This window comes from Plecotus auritus (genome assembly GCF_963455305.1).
Source record: "Plecotus auritus genome assembly, chromosome: 6".
NCBI lineage: Eukaryota > Metazoa > Chordata > Mammalia > Chiroptera > Vespertilionidae > Plecotus > Plecotus auritus.
The window spans coordinates 24,485,496-24,499,073 of record NC_137773.1 but is presented as its reverse complement, the minus strand read 5'-3'; the positions used below and the strand labels follow the sequence as shown (position 1 = coordinate 24,499,073).

At 41.8% G+C, this 13,578-nt stretch overlaps 1 protein-coding gene across 4 annotated transcripts in view; it reads right to left on the bottom strand.

Moving 5' to 3' along the window:
- The window catches only part of JAKMIP2 (janus kinase and microtubule interacting protein 2), a 140,494-nt gene that overhangs the window by 37,139 nt on the left and 89,777 nt on the right, over positions 1-13,578 (bottom strand). For all 4 annotated transcript variants that reach the window (XM_080671674.1, XM_080671676.1, XM_080671677.1 and 1 more), the window contains exons 3-7: positions 8,244-8,741; positions 4,556-4,765; positions 2,404-2,502; positions 883-1,029; positions 70-210 (exon numbers count right to left, since the gene is read on the bottom strand). In XM_080671674.1, coding sequence (XP_080527800.1) covers positions 70-210; positions 883-1,029; positions 2,404-2,502; positions 4,556-4,765; positions 8,244-8,741 — 1,095 coding nt within the window. The remainder of the gene's footprint in view (positions 1-69; positions 211-882; positions 1,030-2,403; positions 2,503-4,555; positions 4,766-8,243; positions 8,742-13,578) is intronic.

The window sequence follows — 13,578 nt, the reverse complement described above, 5'->3', positions numbered from 1 at the left end:
GTGTATGGTGGTGCTTTGGCTACCTGTCCTTGGGAACAGCTTAGGGTTCATAGATTGATCAAGACCTACCCTGGTGAGCTCATCGATAATGTTCTGTTGCTCAATGACCTGAAGTTTGAGAAACTCTGTCTCTTGTTCTTCATTAGCTTGATCGAGGTCATTCAGAGATTTTAATTTTTTCAAGGGTGGATGGGTTGTTATTTTTTCTCTCTGGATTGGAAAAGAGGAATGTACAGGTGGAGACTTTAAAAATCCCAAATGTTAGTGATTAACATAAAACATCTATAGAAACTTCATGAGGCTCCAGCTAAATTTGAAAATTGTGCAGCTTCAAAACACACACATCCCAATTAAAACTCTCAGGTATACTTTATCTGCTATAATCAGTCAAAATCATTGGCAATGTCTGGAGGTCTTGATAGCTGTAGTGAACGTCTGTGAAGGAGTGCATTGGCATATGACTTGTCCATACATAATACAAAAGATGGCCTCTATTCCCCCACGATCGTGAAAGCTCTTAGAAGATGAGGGTACCACTGTACAGTTCTGTGAAGGGCACATTAGTGAAATTCTTGGAAGGAGGTGTCTGGCTGAGGAGCTCTATTGAAACTGCTTCTCTGTGTCAGACCTTTTGCAGAGTGTGTGCAGATTCCTGGAAGCACTCCCACTGTTCTGCAAATTTAGAAACTCGGTAAAGTCCAGAGCCAGCAACCATCTTTTGCCTTTTTTTTCTCCTTAAAGTTTCCTTGCTTACATAAGGAAAAATCTGAGCTTTCATAAATAGCATTGTATTTAAAAAAACAAAGCTGAGAGAGAGCAATAAGCCAGGTGACTGGGTAAGCTGAGAAAGAAAGCTGCGGTTTCAGAGACTGGGACACCCACCATTTCGGAATTTTCCTTGGTAATGGCTTTCAGCTTCTCCTCCATGCGTTGCAGAGACAGCATCAGCTCATCGTTTCTCTTGGCGAGGCACTTATTCCTTTCCAGGAGAGGTTTACACTGTTTTTCGGTTTCCCGCACGCGCTTTAACTGAGGAGACACAAGTTACAGTTTCCTTGAATGGCATTTCATCACATTCTTCATAACCCTCCAACAGTCTATGGCCTTAAAGGTGGTGCTGCCGAGATTCTGCTTTTGGAAATGTTCAGGAAGAGGAATCGCACACCTGTTCCCCTAGACTCCTCCAGCCGAGGTACCCCGCTCTGCTCAGCCCCAGCCCACCCTGCTTGCACCCGCCCTGGACCTCACTGGCTGGAAGAATCACACACACAGTCACTAAGTAGTACAACCAGGACCCAATCCAAGCCTGGTTGTCCCCGAAGCCCATTCTTTCCATCAGAGAGCTTGCCAAGTCTCCTGACTCACACTACAGCTGTTTATTTTTAGGACAATTTTATTGAGAAAAACAAAACATACTTCTGAAACTCTATTGATATTTGTGTTTAAGAACAACCAATTCTCACCAAGCCTTGGTAAAGTATGGTTGTGTTATTACCTAGCCACAGTAAACTGTGACCATGCTCTGGTCGGCCCCTTTAGTCTAAGGCAGGGTTTTTCAACCTCTGCACTCTAACATTTGGGGCCAGATTTTACTTCTATTGTATCAAGCTGTTCTGTGTATTGTAGGATGTTTAGCAGCAACCCCAGCATCTGCCCACTAGATGCCAGTAGTTCCCTCCCAGTTATGACAACCAAAAATGTCTCCAGATGTTGCCCAAATTGCCTCCAGTTGAACAATATTGGTTTAAGTTTGTAATGTTGACATAGGGTGATCATGAACAGTCTCCCCTTTTCCTCTCAAAACTCCCATTTGGATGACATATTTTATGGTCACCTCTACATATTTCCATGTCAAAGTTCTCATGATTACTTCATTCATTTCATACTAATGGTTCTGAATGTGAGTATGCATTGGGGGCAGGGGTACCAAAATCAGGAACGGAGGAGGGGAGTATCAGAAATAGCTGAAAGGCTGTTTAAAGTACTCACTCTTGTTTATGAGAACCTACCATTTGGGGAATTGGTGGGATAGGAGACTTAGCTACCTGTGAATACTTTAAAAAGCTCTTGTGATTCTAAAGCAATATCCTCCAACTCTGTCCTAATCACCCTTTGAAAACTCCCATCTTCTATCAAAGGCCAAAGCTGAATTTATATTTCATGACAGAAGTCAGCGTAGTGGGTAACTTCAGAAGGGGTCACAAGAAGCAGAGGTGTGAGATACTAGTAATCTTCCACTTATTCATCTGGGTGGAGTTATATGGGTATATCACTTTGGGCATATTTACTGAGTTTACCTTTATTACTTGTGGATTTTTCTCTATTGTTTATATCCACAACATCATATATACTTCTATCACATAATGCTTCACCCAAAAATAAAACATTTTGATTAGAACTCACCAATTCATTTCGTTCATCTCCAAGCAAGGTATTCCTGTCTTCTAATTTTCTTATAGTGGCATTCAATTCAGCTATTCTCTTTTGATTTCTCCGCAAATCCTACATATGAAAGTTAAAATGGGTAATTTGTCAACAACACTATTCACAACATTTTGGAATACAGTTTATAATAGTAATAGGTTTACGTCCTTTCATCTGCCTTACGAGGGGAGAGTAAAATGTTCTCTTATTCAGAGAAGACAAATATTTACCCTTTTTGAACCCTCAATATTTACCACTTGGGTTTAAAGACCAAGCCTAGTTGAAACTGCAGACGACTTTTATGTGGCAGCTACTCCCTGGAGCTTTGACTCCTGGCAGAGGGAGAGGTAGATGTCTGGGTCAGCTTATTAAATCTGTGAGCTGTGAGATGACGATCATGTTGTGATTACATGAGGTTCAAGGAGCATTCTTCTGTTGTGGCTACATATTGCTTCCCACGGCTTAGACAGTATCCTGCTATGAAACTTAACCAAAGAGCTGCCTGGCATGGCTCAGTGGTTGAGCGTTGACCTATGACTCAGGTCACTATTGGGTTCCCGGTAGGGGCACATGCCGGGTTTGAGGGCTCGATCCCCAGCGTGGGGCCTGCAGGAGGGAGCTGATCAATGATTCTCTGTTATCATTGATGTTTCGATCTCTTTCTCTCCCTTCCTTTCTGAAATCAATAAAAAAAAGATATTTTTAAAAAAAGAAACTTAGCCAAAAAGGGGATAGAGTATCAGGTAGAAATGGGGTTTGTAAATTCCTGCATATTCCTGGAGAAGGTCTGAGTGAGAAGGTTGGTGCATGACCTTCATACGGAGAAAGAAACAGACTATAGGATAGCCATTGCTGGTGTATTTTGCTCAGGGCAACTGGCTTCCTAACTGGCATAATTGTCATGGATCAGCTTACACACAGCAGTCATGGCTTAATTCTATTCTCCAGAGTCCATAGGACCATTATCATCATACTCTTGCAATGCCATTATCGTCTTACATTTTGATAGTGCTGTATTGTTGACAAGGCAGTTTCACACTCACTATATCCCTAGATTCACAGTATCCTAGAGGATTCAGCAGAACAGGTAAGATTCAGGGACGTCTAACTTGTTCAAGATCTCGTGGCTAGTATCGATAAATCAATACCCAATATGTATTAAATGCTAACCATGTGCCAGATACCGTGTTCAACATTTTACATATCACGCTTACTAAACCTCAGGCCAGCCTATGGCTACCACTATTGCCTCTCTTTCACAGATGAAGAAACTCTACTGAGGTTACATTGTAAATGGCAGATCCAGGATTTGAACTAAAAGGTCTGACTCTAGAGACCATTCTCTTGCTAATTATGCTACATTCCATGCAGGTGTCAATGATACAACAAAAACTTACATCTGCTAAATCCAAGTTCAGCAGTCTTTTTCACCACCTACCGGGGTATAAGATATCCTGAATACCCATTCATAAATTATTCATTACTTGGTTCTAAGTACTACTTTGGAACCTGTCTCTGTTCCTAAATAATTCATTTTCATCTTTTTAGCAGCTAAATAATTTGAAAGGTATAAGGTATGAAAGTCAATTATATACAAGCTGATTTCTATTGCTGCACTGCTGAAAATAATGTCTCATATAAAATGACGGACATCCACAGAAATAAGTGGCAAGTTCAATCAGACTAGAAGTGTTCAGAGGATGATATAAATGCGTCAGCCTTTTATAATTACACATTTTGACCCTGTAGATGATAACCATCTTTACCAATTTCCAACCCAATTGTTCACACAAGGGAAAATTACCAGTCTTGGCACGAGGCAAAGCATTTTCATCTAATTTATGATTCTTTATAATAGGCTGGAGTTTGAACAGATATTGATGGCTAGAAAAATTCTATGAAGGATTTTAAAAGATCTGTAATTCTCTTGTGATCTGCTAATGCAGTGCACACCACTTTGTTGTCTATGAGTTTAGAAAACCGTGTTCCCAAGGTACTAGCTGGTTTTATAGTAGGAGATGGAATTGATTTCTTTGTAGTAAACAGGAAAAGAGCTTAAGTGAAAAGTAAAACTTGGGAGCTACATAAAAGATGACTCCTGTGTTCGCAACTTCAACTTGAACAGACTTACAGGGCTGCTGCAGTGCTCCGAGCCATCTCCTGCTCTCCCTGGAATTTCTCGTTTCGGGCTGCTCATGTTACACTCAGCTTCCTTGACCAGAAAGAGCTGCTCATCCAAAGCCTCCTTCTGCAGCTGGAGTTTCTGTACATAGCCTGTTTGAGTCTCCAGTTCCTTTTCCAGGGAGAAGATGATCCTGTCCTTGGCTTTGATTTCATCCATCTGAATTAAATGACACCCAGGGCATTTTATTTAACAATGCTGTAAAAAAATGCATTTTTACAATAGCTTTGAGCTGAACTTCTGCTGATTGCTACAGAACAAAGTCAGGAGTATAACTAGTGTAGTAAATTCATGAATAAGGCAATGCTGTGTAATGAAGGACTATCCTAGGCTAGTTAGGTATCAAAGGGAGTCTTTTTTTTTTCTCTCTAGTATGTTCTGTGTAGATGCCTTGACTCAATATATTGTTTGAAATGGTTTGGGTTGGTTGAATATGGAGAGAAAAGGCTCACTTTAAAATGGGGCATTAGCGTTCATAAAGACAGATAGTAAATATTCCACTAGAGTGTTTCCCGTAACAATGTTGGATGTCACCTCCTCTTTGGGGGACTAACCTTTGAGTTCAGTTCAAATAGCAGTAGCCACTAGGAGTGGGTCATTTTGTAACTGGAGAAGCTACAGACTTCCTGGGAGCCTAGTCACTTCCAAAGGCCAGTATGTTTGCATCCAGGTTGTGAATCTGCAGTGAGGTCCTTCCGTGGTCCATCTTGTCTAGCTCTTTCCATTCCTACCCATGTTTCAGAGCAGCCGATTCTTAGCAACCATTTTACCCTTCCTGTCAGAAAGCCATGGTTGGAACAAGAATAGGGATGGAAAGTACCTGGTTTTATTAGCACTTCTTTCCCTCCTGCTCCTGTGGGATATATTTATTGATCCTAACACTCATTTCTGCTAAGTCTGCGCATGGCCTCAGAAATATTTCTCAACTAAAGGCCTATAAACATTTGATACCAATTGTTCAGAGTTTCATTGGACTGAATGTTTTTGCCATGCCTGGATGAGGGCAAGTGAAGTGAATTTCTGTAAATAAATTTTGAAGAAAGCATAGCTAACGAGAGAAACCTTTCTCCTCATTTCATTATATCCAGTGTGAATATTCAAAATGGAGATAGAGAAAATACATTTAATACAAACAATATTATACCATTATACTCTTCTCTTTAGTAAGATGTCTCTTTATAATAACAAATCACTTTGTATAAATCTTTCTTTGCTTTGCTCCTCAGACAAAAAAAAAATGGACAGAAACTATGTTATATACTCACATATTTCCCACATGTAAATATCTGTGAGCTATTGCTTCAAAGACACGTGATGGCTTTTAGATTAATTTTGGGTGGCCATTGGGCTAAATTCCAAGTTACCAGATGATCCTGTGATATCGTCTGGTAGCTTGGTGAGAAATTAAACTGTCCTGTTAATTTGGAAATAAAAGCATAGTCTTTAGTTTCTATATCCTTGTAGAAGATTGACTGCAATGTTATTCTTTACTGAGCAGCACATTCGTCAGACCTGTCATCTATGGTGTTATTTACAGTTTACCACAGTTCCAGATATGCATACTCCTAGCTGGTTCTGATGTATCATACCCAATTTGCTGGGAAAGTACCCCATTACCGCTCATATCCTCATCCTCATCATCACCACCATCACAACTGAAATGTATTGATCTTTTACCACATTCAAGGCACTAAACTCAGAGCTTTACATACCGTATCTCATTTTATTAACAATCCTTTTATGTAGGTTCAGCTATCACCATTTTAGAGATGATGACTGTGTACCAAAGGGTTAATGTGGTTATAGTCATGTGGCTAATTGGTGAGGCCTGATTTTACATTCAGTCTTCTGACTTTAGAGCCCACTCTATTAGATTCTATGCTATACTGACTCCAAGATTATTTCCAGCATTTCCCCAAGTAGTTTCCTGCCGGATATTCAGTAATTATTGTGAGAAGGCTTTATTGTATAATAGTTATAAGAATGGACTGTGGTCTCAGAACACCAGAATTTTCCATAGTTCCGTTGCTAGTTGGGATGGAAATTTATGTGTGTGTGTACACACACACACACACACACACACACACACACTCCCGTTTCTCTCCCCTCCGGTTCCAAAAATGGAGCTGGGGGTGAGGACAGGAATGGGATAAGAAGATAAAAATGAAAAATGCATCTCTATGATTGAAAAAGTTTACCATGTTAATTGGTTTATACCCAATTTTCGAATGATTCTTCAGGTAGCTTAGATTTTACAGTTATTAAGAGGGATTCACATCTACTTCATCAGTGTGCTGGTGAAAGAAACATCATAGCGAAAACAACACATCAGCAAGTGGATGTACTTATAGATTTTACACTGATAACCATCAACAAACAAAAATATTTAGTGTAAAGCTTCCTTCTCATTTACCTACCTGCTGACTCCAGAGTTCACAGATCTGATTCTTTATCATCAGCCACTGTTGTTTCAAAAATCAAAGGCAGGGCAGAGACCAGTATTTCTATACTGTGTTTGCTCTCCTTTGTCAACCAGTGAAATAGAATGAATTGCAGAAAGAATTCGAAAAGGGTAGCAAAGGTAACATTTTACAGTCACAATGTATTGCAGTACAAAGAAAATTACATGTTTAGTTTTTTTTTTAATGTCCTATGGTAACCACATTTTACTTAAAATTGAAATCCTCAAGATACCATCCAAGGAACATAATTAGAATTCTTAGGAAAGAATTGCTTAGAATTGGGAGACACAAGAGGGAAAGTATAATTTTTCCCAAGAAAGTACTGTTCTTAGAAAAGTATAAAGTACATTCTAACAGGTGATATTTAATTTGATAAGATATAACTAATGTTAAACATTCTGAATATATGCATATAAATGCATCTTCTAAAATATTAGAAAAAGTCATCCTAGGATATTATAGCTTTCACACAATAATGATATTTGTTTTAGTTCTTTGACATAGTGAGAGACCAATGGCTTTGGTCATACATATTAAAAAGAAAGACAGAACTCTATAGGGGTTGAAGTAGGTCTTTGAACTTGGTAATAGCAAACTTAGGAATAAGCTACTTAGGAATGACATCCAATTTAAAAGTTATAGTGACCCCAGCTTATTTGGGGGGAAATCTATTTTAAACAGGACTGGGAATTTTATAGCTCTACCTACTCCTTTCAGGCATAGTTCCTAGAGAGAAGACTGGTGAATCACTCGGGAAGTTCCCAGCAGCTGCTTGTTTGAGACGTCTTATGAGCCATAGAAACCCTCCTTACCCCTGTGAACATTTTCACAAATGGGAAGCACACGACAGCAGGCTGATTTTGGAAGCGTTCATAATTTAGAATATTTTTATAGACATCCAAGAAAACATGAGTCATTGAATAGATATTTTCCGTGTGTACTGGACTGGAAGAATCCAGTTTATGAGAAAGGCGATCCAAAATCTTTTACATTTTTGACTGTGTCTGTCTGTCTGCCTACTACCTACCTGTTTATCGACCTATCTTGTATTTTGGATAGAACAGGAGAGAAAAGGTGGGCACTGTTTATAATCCACTCATAAGAAACACCTGATAAAGCAAACCCCTGGCTCCCTGGCTCCCGGAAAGAGAACGGTTCTGCACGGAGTTACTAACCAGCCTCCGGATATCCCGCTCCGACTCCCACTTGATCTTGGAGATGGCTTCCTGGTGGGACTGATGCTCACTCCTCAGGTCCCCGGCCTTGATTTTATCCGCTTGGATCATATTGCTTAAAGCCTCGTCCACCTGCTTCTTGGCCGTTTTCAGGTCCGCAATTTCCTGTAGGAGCTTCATGCGCTCCGCATCGAACAGTTTCCGGGCCTCCTCCCGGGCCTCCATGGTGAGCGCTGTCCTTACTTTGTCGCTGCTGCCGTCCCGGAGAGCACACAGCGCCGACTTGAGCCTCTGGATCTCCCCGTCCCGCACCTTCACTGTCCTTGCCATCTCCTGCTCGTGCTGCTTGATGAGGTTCTCCCTCACGGCCTGCAGCTCCTTCATCTTCTCCTCGTGGAGCTTGGCTTTGAGCTCGGTCACCAGGACGGTGTGCTTGCGCTGCTCCAGCTCACGGATCCTCTTCACTTCTTGCGTCTTCTCTCTTTCCAGCTTTGATACCTAAAGGCGGGAGGATAAAAGAGATGAGCCTCAAAGGAAGGGTGTGCTCCTAGGCAGGATTTACAGATGAGGGCCCTGTGATCTCTTAGCTCTTTTCAAATTCCAGGCCACGGTGCGTCGGGAGGGAAGGGGACCACGAGCTTTAAAGCTGGGGATTCAGTGTGTAAAAGGAGCAAATACCTAAGGATGCTTCTGTTACTTTGTTAAGACAAATATTTGATGTGCTGGTGATTTTCTACTTGATGTGTGGTCTGCAGACAAGTAGCACAGGCATCACCCAAAAGCATGTCAGAAACTGGGGCTGAATCTGGGGCTCCGTCCCAGATCTACGAATTGGAACGTGCATTGTAACAAATCCCCAGGTGAGGGGCATACACAGTGAAATGAGGAAGCGGTGCTACGATGGTTTCACCTCAGTAGATAGGAGTTCAAAACAGAACACCCAGAGAGCTTTTCAGACTACGCATCCCTAGCTAGGTGTGACTGATCCATGTCGGTGTCTCAAGATAGTTCATAGTTCATTATGATCAGACTAATAAATGGTGCCTAAAGTAATATCATGACATATTTTCCATGTTTCTTTATTCTTTGGAAGAGAAGATGCTGCTACTAAGGGGGAAGGGAAGAATGAAGATGAGTGATAAAACCTCCACCTCCCCTTTCTTATTTAGCTACTTGGTTCCATCCCAAACTTTATATGCACACACCAGGCAAAAAACTTCGTAGATGTCTCTCTGCACCCTTCTCTATCCCCACTGTTACTTCCCTCTCTTCCTCCCCCGCTAAGCCAACTCTCCACGTAGCTTAATAAAGTATTTTTCAGCTTTTCACCTTTCAGGTATTCTGATTTTTTAAAATCTGTGTTTTGCTAAACTTCCAATAATAATAAATAATATAGGTCTCCTCATAGATTAGCAATGGCACTACCTTCATCTGGCTGTGAATCTGGTTCTGATTCAGTGGATCAGAATGGAGCTTGAAAAAGCCTCACGGCTCCTGTTCTACCGTCCTTTTCCTCCACCTCATCTCTGCTGCCTGTCTTTGTTCCTTTTTGTCTCTGTCGTGTGCATGGGCATGCATGTGCTCGCGCGCACACACACACACACATACACATACACACACACACTGGAAAAGGGGAGAATCAGGCAGCCTCAAGAGTAATATCCAGTTGAGTGATACTGAGTCTCTGCCATTTGTAGAATTGGAAGGTGTCATAAAATAATTGTTAAGAGGCTTTTCAGCTGAAAAATGTTAAGATTCAAACTCCTTACTGAATGATAATGTAAACCATTCAGTAAGGAGCCTGAGATTTACTTACCTTCACAGTTGACCTACCTTTAACTAGAGCAGAATCTTCTAAGTCCACATGACATTTTATGAACGTTATATATATGTTCTTCCAGCCTGCTCCCATCCTCTCTCCGCAGGCCCTCACCACCCCATTGTCTGTGTCCACGGGTAATATGAACATTATATTTTAAAAGCAAAGAAATTATTTCCATGTTGGTTATTCTAAAAGAACTCAGGGCACTTGGAGACTCGGCAAAATTAGCAGCCAGGCATCCTCAAATGACTGTCCTTCGATCTCACCTCCAGCTTAGACCAAGGTCCCTTCCCGGATGCCTCTTATATCAGATGCTCTAGAGCAGTGGTCGGCAAACTCATTAGTCAACAGAGCCAAATATCAACAGTATAACGATTGAAATTTCTTTTGAGAGCCAAATTTTTTAAACTTAAACTTCTTCTAACGCCACTTCTTCAAAATAGACTTGCCCAGGCCGTGGTATTTTGTGGAAGAGCCACACTCAAGGGGCCAAAGAGCCGCAGTTTGCCGACCACGGCTCTAGAGTAAGAGTGTCCAATGTGGTGGCCACTAGCCACACTGAGCACCTGGAACATCGCAAGTCTGCAGTAAGACTTGGTCTAAGTGTAAAATACACACTGGATTTTGAAAACAGTGTGAGGTAAACTATTTCATGAACAATTTTTATATTGATTACATATAAAAATTTTAATTTTTGGAGCAAAATAGGTTAAATTAAGTCTATTATTAAAACTGATTCTTTTTACTTTTAAAGTTTTGGTTACAAGAAATTATAAAATCATACATATGGCTGGCATTGTGGCTTGCATTATATTTCTCTCAGCCCTGCTCTAGGGTCCCTGGAGGTTCATTTAATGAGCCCAGCTTTCCCCGCACTGCTGGGGATTCTCTCTGAGTAAAGCCTAGTTATGGTCTGACGTATGTGGCTGCTCAGAAGTCACCAGGGCTCCTTTACACCGTGGATTAAGCTCCCAACACTTAGCCTCGCCTTTCAGGCTCAGGAGATTTGGCTAGGCTTCCAGCTCTGGTGTCTTCGTCTCCAGGTACGGAGGAGCACGCTATTTTCAGCACATGCCCTGCCTTTCTGTACCCATGTGCCTACAGTTTCCTCTTCCTGACTTGCCTTTCCCTCCTTTGGGGATCCTCTCATTCACATGGCCCAGCCAGATGTCCCCTCTGTGGTCATGCTACGGTGATCGCCCAGGACAAAGGGCAATCATTTCTCCAGCCTTTGTCTTCTCAGTGTACTTAAAAAAATGATTTGAGAGAGAGGAAGGGAGAGGAGAGAGAGAGAAACATTGATATGAGAGAGAAACACCAATAGGCTGCCTCCTGCACGCCCCTGAGGATCGAGCAACCAGGGCATGTACCCTGACCAGGAATCAAACGGGTGACCTTTTGGTGCATGGGATAATGCTCAACCAACGGAGCCACACTAGCCAGGGCTCAATGTACTTTGTTAATACCTCCTTACTTGTCCTGTCCAAATGTTTACTTATGCTGTGCTTTTTTGTACACGTGTCTGCCCTCACCACATCCTCTCTTCCCCTACCCAGACTGGAAACTCCTAGAAGGCTGCCAATGAGCCTTGTTCATCTTTGTCTACACAGCAGCTGCCAGGCAACACATAAGAAGAAGCCAAAAAGAGTGTGTTGGAATAAAGAATGTATACCAATATGTTTCCTTGGCTAGCCATCTAATCAGAAGCAAGAATAATATACCCTGTATATAGTTTAGAGAAACAGGCTTCACCCATCCCGTCCCTATATAAAACAAGAACAAAATAGAAACAGCCCTAATGGATAAGAATTCCTACTTGCCCTCTGCTTGATGCTTGATGTTTCTCTCAGTCCTCCAATAAGGACAACCTAACTTTTCCTCCCCATTTTTAAAGAATGAACTGAAGTGGATATCTTCTAGCTCACAAGTGGGCAAACTATAACCAAATGGGCCAAATCTTTCCGGGCCCCTGTTTTTGTGAATAAAGTTTTATTGGAACATAGCCACGCCTATTCATTTACAAGTTGCCTGTGGCTGCTTTCAGGCTATAGTAGAGCTGAGTAGTCTTAGAGATTACCCACAAAACCTAAGGCATTTACTATTTGGCCTTTACAGAAAAGGTTTGCTAGTTCTTCTTTTACATGGGAAAAGAATCTCTTTGAAAAGGGGTCCTAGTTTTTCACTGATTTCCATCTAGGCCCTTGAGAATGTTAAGTTTAGCTCAAATAATAGGAAACTAGTCATTTTTCATTTCAGCAGGATGGTTTTACATTAGGCATTTGAAATAACATCATTACCACAAGGGCTGTCTGGTAACACGTTACTAAAGGAAATTTTAGCAATTCTCCCTAGAATAATGAAAAACTATAGTAAAATGGGCAAAGGGTAAGGAATTCTGGGTTTGCATTTCAGTTCCACCATCCGCTGTCTCTAAGAAAGTTGCTTTATCCTTCTGAGGATCTTTTACTATACTTAAGAATACCGATGAAATGGTTATTTTTAGGGTTAAATTAGATAAGACATAGGAAAGTGGCTTGATCTATAAAGTACTATGAAAGGTCAGGTATTATCCTATATAATAAAGAGGTAATATGCAAATTGACCATCACTCCAACACAAAAGATGGCTGCCCCCATGTGGTCAAAGATGGCCACCCCCATGTGGACACAAGATGGCCAGCAGGGGAGGGCAGTTGTGGGCGATCAGGCCAGCAAGGGAGGGCAGCTGGGGGGCACCAGGCCTGCAGGGGAGGGCAGTTGGGGGGCACCAGGCCTGCAGGGGAGGGCAGTTAGGGTCAATTGGGCCAGCAGGGGAGGGCAGTTAGGGGTGATCAGGCTGGCAAGGGAGGGAGGTTAGGGATGACCAGGCCAGCAGGGGAGGGCAGTTGGGGGCGACCAGGCCAGCAGGGGAGGGCTGTTAGGGGTGACCAGGTTGGCAGGGGAGGGCAGTTAGGGGTGACCAGGCCGGCAGGGGAGGGCAATCGGGCCAGCAGGGGAGCAGTTAGGCGTCAATCAGGCTGGCAGGGGAGTGGTTAGGGGGTGATCAGGCTGGCAGGCAGAAGCGGTTAGGGGCAATAGGCAGGCAGGCAGGTGAGCAGTTGGGAGCCAGCAGTCCTGGATTGTGAGGGGGATCCCAGATTGGAAAGGATGCAGGCTGGGCTGAGGGACAACCCCTGCCCGTGCACAAATTTCATGCACCAGGCCTCTAGTTATTGGATATAAGAGGAGATATTTATAATCTAAAATTACTTATGTCAAATTCTCTGTAGATACCTTAGATTGTATCACATTGCAATTCATTTCTCTCTAATTATAAACACCAATCTTTCATGTGTAGACTGTAGAGATGAATAATAAAAACATGAAATTACAGGTACAGGAAAAATACAGGGTTGGCAAAAATAGGTTTACAGTTGTGAGTGTATTATTATTTATTATTTTATTATTTATCTTAGTATTATTGTTGTTATTTTAAATCCTTATGATTTATCATTTAGGCTGGTAATTTAACCTA